This window comes from Mytilus edulis, chromosome 1 (genome assembly GCF_963676685.1).
Source record: "Mytilus edulis chromosome 1, xbMytEdul2.2, whole genome shotgun sequence".
Classification (NCBI taxonomy): domain Eukaryota; kingdom Metazoa; phylum Mollusca; class Bivalvia; order Mytilida; family Mytilidae; genus Mytilus; species Mytilus edulis.
This window is the reverse complement of record NC_092344.1, coordinates 115,260,079-115,272,656: the sequence shown is the minus strand read 5'-3', so window position 1 is coordinate 115,272,656 and position 12,578 is coordinate 115,260,079. Positions and strand designations below refer to the sequence as shown.

General features: G+C 30.9%; 1 protein-coding gene across 29 annotated transcripts in view; it reads right to left on the bottom strand.

The window, feature by feature from the left end:
* The window catches only part of LOC139501401 (centrosome and spindle pole-associated protein 1-like), a 68,961-nt gene that overhangs the window by 42,991 nt on the left and 13,392 nt on the right, over positions 1-12,578 (bottom strand). For 5 of the 29 annotated variants that reach the window (XM_071290454.1, XM_071290461.1, XM_071290477.1 and 2 more), the window contains exons 9-19: positions 11,991-12,128; positions 10,637-10,864; positions 10,217-10,261; positions 9,772-9,861; positions 8,908-9,291; positions 7,789-7,941; positions 6,839-6,901; positions 6,042-6,083; positions 5,244-5,351; positions 3,386-3,505; positions 476-535 (exon numbers count right to left, since the gene is read on the bottom strand). In XM_071290454.1, coding sequence (XP_071146555.1) covers positions 476-535; positions 3,386-3,505; positions 5,244-5,351; positions 6,042-6,083; positions 6,839-6,901; positions 7,789-7,941; positions 8,908-9,291; positions 9,772-9,861; positions 10,217-10,261; positions 10,637-10,864; positions 11,991-12,128 — 1,431 coding nt within the window. The remainder of the gene's footprint in view (positions 1-475; positions 536-3,385; positions 3,506-5,243; positions 5,352-6,041; positions 6,084-6,838; positions 6,902-7,788; positions 7,942-8,907; positions 9,292-9,771; positions 9,862-10,216; positions 10,262-10,636; positions 10,865-11,990; positions 12,129-12,578) is intronic. The other 24 variants (XM_071290642.1, XM_071290521.1, XM_071290533.1 and 21 more) reach the window with 16 other exon arrangements.

The window sequence follows — 12,578 nt, the reverse complement described above, 5'->3', positions numbered from 1 at the left end:
TTTTCACTATTTTGTAAGTCAACATGAAAAGATCTTGTCTTGCATGTTAAAAGTTAAAGTAACAAAATTTATATGAATTGGATTTTTTCAAGCAAAGCAAAAACAAAAAAAACTGCAACTTTTAACCTCAAGTGTCATCCTGTTATCTCAAATTACTGGAATAATGGGAATTTAAATTAATTCATTTGAAAAGAAAGTTTGTTTATTAAATGATTTAAAATTTTGTGATTAGAGCTACCGAAAAATCAGCAGCTACTTTTCATTTCTAATTATCAGGTGAATCAAGAGAAAGGCATATTAAAGTGAATATATACATAGTAAGATAATGCAAGCTTTGGCAAGTATTAAGGGTGATCAAGAGAACAGATAATATTGTAAGGTGTCCTTGACACAACATCAACAGAGGAAGATTCTATCAAGGCTGTAGAATAAAACAATCAAGTTTGTGGTAAATAACATGCTCAGTGATTTGTACCTCGTTTGTGGCGGAATTTACTCTTCTGTTATGGGGTTCTGTGTCATTATAACCATGTCGCTGTAGAACACACAAATGCATCAAATCAAACAAACAAAACAAACACTTTATAACAAGAATTCTTTTTTTTTTTTCTGGAATGGTCAATATTAAAAATAGATAAAAGATTAATAAAAAAAAGAAAGAATATTTTAAAAAAATCATTTTTTAAATTTCTTAAAGAAAATCTGCATTGATAAAGAATAAAAAAATAAGTATTTGTATGTAACTTTTCTTTAATAAAATAACTTTATTTTACAATTAAAAGATTATCATGCTAACACCAAAGCCAAATAATGGGTAGATGTATCAAGCGAAGCCACTATTCCTTTAACCACTTGTAAGTACTAGCTAGGACCATTCATTAGTAATATGAATATCAATGATTAGTCTGAGGAACAGGATTTAAAGCCCAATCTAATAGACTATCACATTTATTGAGACAATTCTATCTTATATCTTCAAAAAAAGAAGAATCTAAAACAAAAATATTCTCATTCAACATAAATATTTTGTGGAGGAGAAAAATATAATAGGATAAATGTATATACAAAATGTATCTCAAAAGTCCAGTCTATAGGTCCAAAATATCAATACATGTTGGTCATCTGATGGAGACTAAAATATTTGGTTGTGAAATGTATGATCACTGCAGTTGAATCATAAATTTCTGCAGATTTAACTTTTAAATGGTTAACACACACAGCTAATTCAGTTACAGTAATTCTGTCCAGAATTTTACATAACTTTTATTGGATTGCTTTCTATTTATTTATCTTGAGATTTTTCTTTCAAATCTATGAAATAAAAAAATCATGTTTCTTATCATGTTAAATGAGAGAGTTTATATAGAATAAAATTGAGAAAGGAAATGGTGAATATGTCAAAGCGACAACCACCCGACCATAGAGCAAACAACAGCCGAAGGCAACCAATGGGTCTTCAATGTAGCGAGAATTCCCGCACCCGTAGGTGTCCTTCAGCTGGCCCCTAAAATATGCATAATAGTACAGTGATAATGGACGTCATACTAAACTCCGAATTATACACAAGAAACTAAAATTTAAAATCATACAAGACTAACAAAGGCCAGAGGCTCCTGACTTGGGACAGGCGCAAAATTGCGGCGGGGTTAAACATGTTTATGAGATCTCAACCCTCCCCCTATACCTCTAGCCAATGTAGAAAAGTAAAAGAATAACAATACGCACATTAAAATTCAGTTCAAGAGAAGTCCGAGTCTGATGTCAAAAGATGTAACAAAAGAAAATAAATAAAATGACAATAATACATAAATAACAACAGACTACTAGCAGTTAACTGACATGCCAGCTCCAGACCTCAATTAAACTGATTGAAAGATTATGTCTTCATCATATGAATATCAGGTACAATCCCTCCCGTTAGGGGTTTAGTATCATACTATCATAAAATATATGAGAAGAACATAACCCGTGTCATGCCAACAACTGTTTTTTTAGAAATAAATGTGTTTAGTTCCGATGCAAAGACCCTATCAGTGAATCAATGTTAAAGCCAAAATATGCAATCTTTAATGACCTGACAACAGTATCGTAACTATATCCCCTTTTAATAAGTCTATTTAAAGGTTTTGTTAGTTTCTGAGGAGAATACTGACATTTTTGTGCTTTATAAAGAATATTTCCATAAAATTTTGGATGTGAAATACCTGAACGTATAAGATGTCTGCATGTTGAGTTATATTTACGAATTATTTCCTTATACCGGTGATAAAATTTAGTAAATGTTTTGACCAGTTTGTGATATCGAAAACCCTGGTGTAATAATTTTTCAGTAATACATAAATTTCTCTCGCTAAAATCTAATACATTGTTACATACACGAGCGAATCGTACAAGTTGAGATATATAAACACCATAAGATGGTGACAAGGGAACGTCACCATCTAAAAATGGATAATTAACAATAGGAAATGAAAAATCATCTCTTTTATCATAAATTTTTGTATTAAGCTTCCCGTTTATGATATAGATATCAAGATCGAGGAAAGGGCAGTGGTCATTGTTATCATTAGCTTTATTTAAAGTAAGTTCTACAGGATAAATTTCTTTAGTATACATACTGAAGTCGTCATTATTTAGAGCCAATATATTATATAGAAGTCTTTTTTATTCACAAACCAAGAAGAGTCACCCAACATTTCCATGAGCATTTTTTTAATAATTCTACATTAATGATTGGTTTTAAAAAATAACTACACCAAAGGCTGAAAATAAAAATACAATGATAATAAAAAAAAAAAAGTGCCATGAACTCTTGAAGTCATCTTTCATGAAAATAATAACAACAATTAAAAGATAGATAATCCAAATTAGGCTTTATTTCTTAACAAAAATTGTAACTATGTATCAAACCTTTAAGATTTAATTTTTAAACAGAAAGTTTCTATTCCAACCAGTCATATATATCAAGAAACAAATTACATTTAGTACAAGTTTTTAAAATTTTTTATGACAAATACTGTTTACTTTTTACAGAAAAAAAACTTAGCATTTTTATTAGGACACACAAAAGAATACCATCCATTTCAAAAACATTCCTTTAAGCAATAACATTTTAGTCTACAAACATCAAAATGGATCAACATCCCTCTATAAAACTCATTTTCCAGAGCTTGTCTATTAAACTTTTGCCTTGACAATCAATAAGGGTTACCAATGATTTGTAAGAATAGTCTGTACAGTTTGGTTTATACTGTCAAATCATTGTAAATAGCCTGTATCATGTTGACAATAATATGACCTTGACCTTTAACTTAAGGCTGTCACATTGAACTTTAACAGAGGTCATAGCTCCAACCTCCTTGAACTTGATATCAGATTTACTTACTGGATTTCTTGCTGAGGTAGGAAGAGGTGGTCTTCCCTCTGTCTGCCGACCTCGACCTTTACCACCTTTCTGTCGTAAAAATTCATTATATTCATCATTGCGTAGCTGCTTTTTGCGTTGCTGAAACAATTACCATGCTGCATTAGTAAACTATTATTAAAATATGCATTATACATACAAAAGTTCATTATACCAAATACTGCATGCATACATATATACATAATCAGTACGTTCACTTTCATGTCTGTTGTCTTCCAGTGAAAAGAAACATTAAGTTATGATAACATTAGTGTGACATTATTTTTTTTATTATCTCCCCTTGTTTTGTCCATAAAGTGACACTAATCTTAACAAAGAGTATTTCTATCACCAGAAAAAATTGACATGCATGATTTAAAGTACTTAAATGAAATCTAAGCCTGGGTCCAGCATGGTTATTCTGATTGGATGTAAATTCTGCTGGGTAAGGTAGCCCATGCAACATGCCTTGTATCAGACCAGTACCCATCATGCAACTTACAGAATATGGTTTGATATCAATAAATTGTTTACTTTCATACCAATGACGTGACCAGCTATGAACTGGATAATTCAGATTCTGGATAAATATACAGAAATCAGTAACTTTACATTCAACAAATTTGTGAAAGGATGCGGTTAACAAACAGTCCTTACTTGCCCAACAAATTGTAGTATCACAAAATCAGCTGTCTATATAAAGATGATTATAAAGTTTGGGCAAAGGTAAACTGTAAGAATGTTGGAATCATATGGATATTCTCTTGAGATTTTATTGTTAAAAGACAACCTAAATTTAATATTTCTATAAAAAATGACCTAAATAACTCTCTAAATGGAAAACATTGAGCCTATGAAATTACTGAAAGTTGTTGTATATAATGACAAACATCATGGTAAATTGTTTAGCTTGAGGGTCCGGAAACTATCCAAAATTTATAAATAAAACAATTCTTCATATAAAAAGAGCCGTGGTGTAGTGGTTAGTGCATCGGACTACTAACACAAAGGTTCCTGGTTCGATTCCCGTTTGGGATGAAAATTTCAGGAACTCAATTTTCGGCTCTCCCTTGACACCATCTTCGAGTATGGTCTTGAGGAAACGATGATAGTCCGTTGGAAGGGGACGATAAATGGCTGGCCCGTGTTAAGAGAGAGCCATATCTCTTGCACGTTAAAGACACCCTTGTAGAAAAAGAGTAGGCTAATGCCGCTACAAGGCAGCACTCGCACCCGCAAAGTGGAAAGGGATTTATATAAGTTGCAATACTTGTTTCCCAATCCACTATAAATAAATATGTTTAAACTAAAATGCACACACAATTAGTGAATACATTGACACTGAATTACATAGACATGGATGCTTAAGTTCAGATTCAGAAACAAGGACACATAGATTGTCAGACTTATCCCTATCAAGCAATTGCCATGGCAAGACCCTAGTACATTTAATATCATTTTGATTGGAAATTTAAAGAACAGGTTTTTCAGAAAATTTGATTTGAATAAAATAATTGAACATTGCTTTCAATTTCCATATGATAAAAATTTTCTTTTTCCCTTTTTCCTTTTTAAGTTTGACCTCTGGTAAGATAAAGTTTGACCCCTGGTAAGATAAAGTTTGACATCTGGTAAGAAAAAGTTGGACCTCTGGTAAGATAAAGTTTGACCTCTGGTAAGATAAAAGGTACATGTTTATTTTTGTTTTGTTCAGATGACTTTCAAAATGTTCAATACAAAGTTTATAAAATAATATAGTTCACACTTATGTACCTCTTGCATATACCGGTAATCAATTCTTTTTTGATGACATCAATCTAGTACAATATATTAGCCTTACCTCTGCTGAATCTCTTGGATTCAAACCCTTCAGGAAACCACCAGGGGCCTCATCTGTAGAAGGTCTTTGTCTGGGTTCTGGCTGTTGACGGGGTTCTGGTTGATAAGTCTGAAAATGATGTATTCTTATTCCTTACTTTTTTCCAAGTCATCAACATCAATATCATGATAGCATTTGAATTATATTGAAGTGGAAATGTTAGAATATAGCACAAAATTACTTAAGACACTAATATAAAATAAGAATGGTACAGACTTAATGACAAACACCTCCCAACTATAACAGGTAGGACATTACAATATCATGCATAACATGTCAAATTACATTTAACTCTTCAGAACTATTCATACTTTTGTTGTTTTTCTTTAAATATTATTCTATATACCAGAAAACAAGAATATGACCAGCTCACACTATCACTGTAAGTGAATGTGGATCAACACCCTAATTTAGCATATATTTTTAAATGGTCATATCCTAATGCACATTTACATTTAGTTCAAGTTGATGTGACCCTTAAATTTAAAGGATATGGGATATTCTTCCATGTCCATCAGTACATGGACAGCAACAAAGGAACAACACTTTTATTGCAGCTCTTCATCTCAGTCAGCGAGGCCTCCAACATGGAGCAAAAAACTCTCACCTCACTATAAAGTTAAGACTAACATAGCACCTGTTTGAGTGTAATTCTTTGCAGTTAGTCAATTTCTTGGAGAATTGGCTAACTTTTAACAGAGCTTCCCTCTTCAGGGTAGCTCTAATCTAAGCATACAATTATTTCATATTCTTAATTACCTCCCTTGGTTCACTTCTTTTACCTCTCCCCCTTTGGCCACCCTGAAATGCAATGATAAAGTATAAATATTATGCTGAAAATTCCATGGTCTCATGTGCACCTATGTCTATTTTAGGACAATTTTTCTGAATTTTCAGAAAGTCATTGCAGGGTTTTGAAACAATTTTTGAAATGATTTAACTATATGCTATTCTAAAATTAAGCGACAGCTTTTTGAGCAGCTGGAATTTTCTAAACTAGTGATTCTTTGGAAGATTTCATCCACTTGAAAAATAGTCTTACTGAAGAGCTTGGACGCCAATTGAGCTAAAATTATAAAATCTAGTGTATTTGTACAGCTATATTAACTCTAAAATGCAACAAAAAAATTTGATCTACAACATGTAATATACAAGCTTCAATACCAGTAGATAATACTAATGGTTAGCAATCATGTATAGCAAAATCAACTGACAATCAATTACTGGAAAATGCACACATCATAACAATATAAAGTCAATAACAAAGAAATGACGAAAAATGGTCCAATCTTTATATTTAGACTTTCTTAGATCTTCTAAGTTGCATTTTATAAAAACAATAATTAACCTATTGATTGACTGCAGCAAGAAAATTCAAATATAATATTTTTTTTAAATATTATATAAAATATCTCATTGAAAAACCTTGTTACATATTGAAATATATTTTTTGGAAAAAGTATGATAAAGTTTAATTCTACATGGTAAGAGGATAGGACAGCAAAGTATCACTACACAGGATGGGACTGCAAAGTACCACTACACAACACTGTTACCTCAGTTCTGGCCTCTACGTCAGAATTAACTCCCTTTATTAATCCAACTAATGCTTCATTATGCTGAAAAGTTAACATTCCAACAAACTATTTTTAATAAAAACTTCAGCCTAAAACCACCCTGGTTTTTAAATGATAAAGGGCTTTACCAGACACCGCATAATACAACTGCAGACACAAGTCAACAGAGACTTAAACAGGTCTATTGTTGTTTAAAACAATTTTTATCAAACACCAAGAAAGACCCACTTTTCTGCAATGGTAAAGACCTAATTACAAATAAATATAACCTTTATTGTGTCTCATATATGACTGTATCCAAATATTAAATATTTTCCTTTTTCTGATCCTTAGTTGAACCATACAATAAAATATAATTGTCAAATAAATATACCAAAGATGTCATTTTAAAAGATTCAAATTAAGACAGACCCGTACCAATTTATGCTCAAAATTTTTTTGCAGTAAAATATAAAGATCACAACTCTTATCATGGTATTATTTTTTCTATTCATCTGACAATTTAAACCAGGATGTGTAATCAAAACCGAACCAAAATGGTTGGGTATTATAAAAGGAGTCATTAAGACTGTGCAAAACTTCACACATTTTGAATGCCATTTCTTTGCAATACCTCAAAATCAATTTCATCAGCCATCATTGTATGGTATGTATTTGCTACCTCATAAAACCTTTCAGCTTGCTAAAAGTCATGGATACAAATATACTGTCAGTTCAAAAACAAGTTTGAAAATGTAGACTTATAGTAAGAAGAACAAGCTTGTAAAAATTATCAAGATTAAAATAGATATGATGTAATAACCTTCAGAGTTTAGTCTCTACATGAGGGAAAAGGGTTAAGAATATAAACTAAAACAACATATCTCAGGGTTTAAAATAGGAAAGAAATCATTTCATTCTGTGAATAGATAAATACAGACAGGTCATACCTCATTTATCAATCTGTTGTACTCCTCCTTTCTCTCTTCATTTAATTTGTCCCTCTGTCTATCATGGGCACCAAGTTTATTAAACATCCCCCCTGGAGTTGGGGGTTTTGGTGGTAACTGATCTCTGTGAGTTTCCCTTTCTTGTTCCTGTCGCTGTAATATCACAAGACATTTTTCATCAAAAGCGTTTATTAACAATCCATATGAGTTCACATCACTATAGAACCTAAGACCTAAAGCTGCATTTAAATAAAGAAAATCTTATTACAAATAATTGTAAAATGTTCAAAGGCATCTGGGATTAATTCAAAATGAAGATAAAAGATCAGAATAATTGTAAAATCAATTGCATTTAAAAAGAAAAAGGTATATTTCAAAGATTTTTCAACAGGTAGGTATACATTATATATCCTGTAATAACAAATTTACTACAATAGCTCATCATACAGAACATAATAGAATAAACATAATTTCATTTATAATTGAATAACATTTTGAACTTGAAATGGAACAATATTTACATTTGTTAATAAATAGAAATTGTATTACAGAAATTCATATTAAATGAATATAATGTAGGTTAGTAAAATCTGTAAGAAATGATACACAATCATTCTGTTATCCTACAAATAATAATCATGTCAAAAATGCTCAATCATCATGGCTACCTTTAAACTCAGTGCTTCATATAAACAAGACTCAGTGCTAGATATCAAATTATGACACAATGGTGAATTTTAAATATCAAAAAGTTACTAAAAAAATGTTTGCAATATTCAAATGGACACTTAAGCGTTTTTAGGTTACATTCAGCAATATCTGAAGGTGACCATTCATTATATATATTTAATTTTAAGTCATATATATCATAGAAGAGGAAGAGACTGAGAAAAGATGCTGTTATATGTTCTCTAATACAAACTATTGTTAAATTTAAAGCAAAAGGTTATAAGCTATTACAGGTCTTCAATACAGATGAAAATTTGGAAACATCTTAAAAATGTGACGACTGATGATTTTTAGACAGAACTTTGTTCTGTATTACTTCTATCAGTTGTTAACTTCAGCTTCATGCAATTAAATTTTATGTCATCACTCATAAGCTCATTTTAGGGATACCTCAGAGCTGAATTCACGGCTATACATTTTTTTCAGCTGGTGTTTGTAAATTTTTAATAACTTGAGATATCGTCTCTGTATTGGCATTGGAATGAGCCACGATGGAGATAATAATGTTTGCACATGCTCTAACTGGTCACCAATTTCACCCAACAGGGATTCAGCAGTACGATAACCAGTTTCATTCCTTTCTTTAAAAATTTTTTTCAATTTCTCAATTTTTTTCTCCACTTCATCCATGTGACTTTCTGAGAGGAGATACAGAGGTGGTGACCCATTTAGGAGTTTTCTATCTCCTTGCTCGGTATCAGTAATATCATCAAAATTACCAGGATGAGCAAGAGGTTTGTTTTGTTCCTCAGAGTCATTACCTTCTACTTGTAGCTACAAACCAACAATCTGACATGTATTTAACCGCAAGAAAATTTGATATTTATTAGAGCGACTTTAAATCAAACATTCTCAATAACAAACATCCAAATTAAAATGATTATTAAAACAAATAAACAAATACGCAATTATCCATTTCTTGAGTAGTCAAAGATTTAGAAAATAGAAGAGAAATCGAAAGATTGTTTTACTGAATCTGATACTATCATGACAAATTGATCAAAGGTCACACAAAATTGTTTTTTTCTTAGAATTTTCAAATACATACATGTCAAATTCTACAACTATCTACCTACACTACAAAGTCAAGGGGAGTTGTAAGGCAGAATTCAGATTCTGTGGAAACAGAAGACCTAAATCAAGTTGGCATCAAAATTATCATAGAAACAAGGCATATATGTATCTGTATATTCCTTAATGTTTTAAGTAAAAGTACTAGACTTGATAATTAAGGGTAAGTAACTGTCATGCTACCTCATTTAGAAGTTGTTGATATTCTCTTTCTTTCTCCTCTAACATTGTAAGTGCTGCTGTTTCACCTTCAGTATATGAAGTTTGTCTCCCCTTAATAAAGCAAAACAATGTCTTAACTTATAACATAAAAAGAACAAATAGTGCATGCATGATGGTTACAAGCTTTAACAAAGTATAAAAGTCTACAAAATATAAAACGAATATTGTACAAAATTTAACTGACTACATATTTCAATCTTAAAATAATGACATGTTACAGAATATTTCAACTTTTTAAAGGAACAAAACTGGTAAAACAAATCTTTCAACGTAACAAAACACTAGGGATAAAAATGAATTAAAATGATAATAATTCAAATATAATTTAACACTGCATTAAAAACATATCTATGAGATAAAAATAAATCTAACTCTACTATAGTTTTACACTAAGGGGAACAACTACCTGAGGTAATCTCTCCACAGAGTTATCTTCTCTTCCATGCTGAAGCTAAATATAGAACAATACTAGCATTTACTTCTAGCTTCCAACAGTGAAGTGTTTATTTTTCTAATATACTGAATAACTTATTATGAGGTAAAATATCTAAATGAGAAATATAATAATCCTTATAATAATTAACCATAAAAAATTGACTAACACTACTCTCTTTGATAAAATTAGGACTGTTTAATGCAAATTATTTCCTGAAACCTTTTAAATAAGTGCATAGACGGACAAAATGTGAAAAGTTAGTACTTAACACATAATGATTTTTAAGGTATCTAACTATGCTCTTTACATATTATAGCTTTATATATTTTAAGCATAAAAATATAACATAATCTGGTGCAGCTACAGAAAAACAGTGCCATTTAATTATACCTTGCTGACCAAATCATAATATTCATTCTCTTTATCTTCTTGAAGCTGTCTAGACCTATCATACTGTTCATATGATGATCTGGCAGTATCTCTGGGCTGTGGTTGTGCTATTGAATTTTGATCTGGATAATTTGGCTGGGGTCGTGCATATGACCTTTCTTCCCTTTGTGTCTGGGGCTGTGATCTTTCTTCCCTTAACTGTGCACCTTTGGACCTTTTACCCTTTTGCTGTTAATAGTGTAACAAGAAATAAATAAATAAACGCTCCACCACCAACAACTGTTAAAAGACATCAACATCAAATTTACAAACAAGACAACATATCTACATTGAGGTTTGCAAAACCAAATTTTACATTAACATGAACAAAACTTAATCTAAATCAAGAATGTGTTCCAAGTACACGGATGCCCCATCCGAACTATCATTTTTTTTATGTTCAGTGGACCGTGAAAATGGGATAAAATCTCTAATTTGGCATTAAAATTAGGAAGATCATATCAAAGGGAACATGTTTACTAAGTTTCAAATTGATTGAACTTCAACTTCATCAAAAACTACCTCAACCAAAACCTTTAACATGGACCAAAAACTTTAACCTGAAGCGGGACAAACGGACGGACAGACGGACGCACAGACCAGAAAACATAATGCCCATAAATGGGGCATAAAAATTCCCATTTCATATACTTTGCTTCACATAAAAACATTACAACTATAGAATACATTCATGCTGAAAATCATCATATTAAAGAAAACAAATTCAAAATATTTCATTATTTTACCTCTTAGAATTTGTATGTGGTATTTACAATGTAAAGTTATATTATTAATTATATTTTAGTTATGACACAAACTGTAAATATCTTTTCTTAGACTAATAACTTAAATATGGATGAGGATATCTGAGCTAGTAAGGCCTGTTTTAAATTAAGCTGAAAACGGCAATGAAGAGAACATTCCCATAAATCCCACTTTATTGTGTGTGTAAATATTCTCTAAAATTAGAATGACTTGACTGAAAATGACAGAAAGGGAATACACCAATTGTGTATCGTAATTTTTTTAGGACATTTGTCAATCAAGATTTTGACTTTCTAGTGTTATTTTTAATTTTTTTATTTAATTGTACATACTTGCTAAAACTCTAGTATCAAAACAACAAACAGAAATTAACAAATTAACATTTAACTACTTAAGATTATCTATGAATTCTACATCCATGCAAAAGGTAAAAAACAAATATTGTTAACTGGTATCAAAATCAAACATGTATAAAATGTATTTATTATAGACATAAATCATAGGAAAAAGTTCTGTGATTCTTAAAAAAAATTCTGGTGCCACTCAATACCTTGGCCAGCATTTCATTATATTCTCTTTTTCTTTCCTGTTCTAATTTCTTTCTTTTTTCTTCATATTTTCCCAGCTGAAGCCCTGGTGCTTCTTCTTTAGGGGGGTCATTTGTTCTGTTTGTTTGGGGGTCTGCCCGCTATGAAAAAGATGTTTTGTTAGAAACTAGCATTAAAAGCATGAACATTCACTAGCTGTATATTAGGCAAACTGAGGTAACCTGGAAATAGGGTAAAAATTCAAATTTTGCATGAAGGAAGGACATATCCATCTTTTTTAACTAAACTTTACAATAGTTTGATTAAAAGTGAAAGACTTTAAAGATGTCAATCTCAACCTCATAAATTTAAAGAAATACAAAAATCAATGTTCTAATCAAATACTAAAATTGTCAGTCTATTGAGGCTAAATGTATTTATTTACCATGATTCTGTAATCTGTATCAAATGGGCATAGTTTTCCCAATATAACATATCTAACACTTGTAAAAGGATTTCTTTACTTATTATATAGGTATAGAGGAAAACATTGGAACAGATGTTGTTGTATTGTGGTGTTCTAAAAAGTCAACAAGTGTGAAGCAGTGATG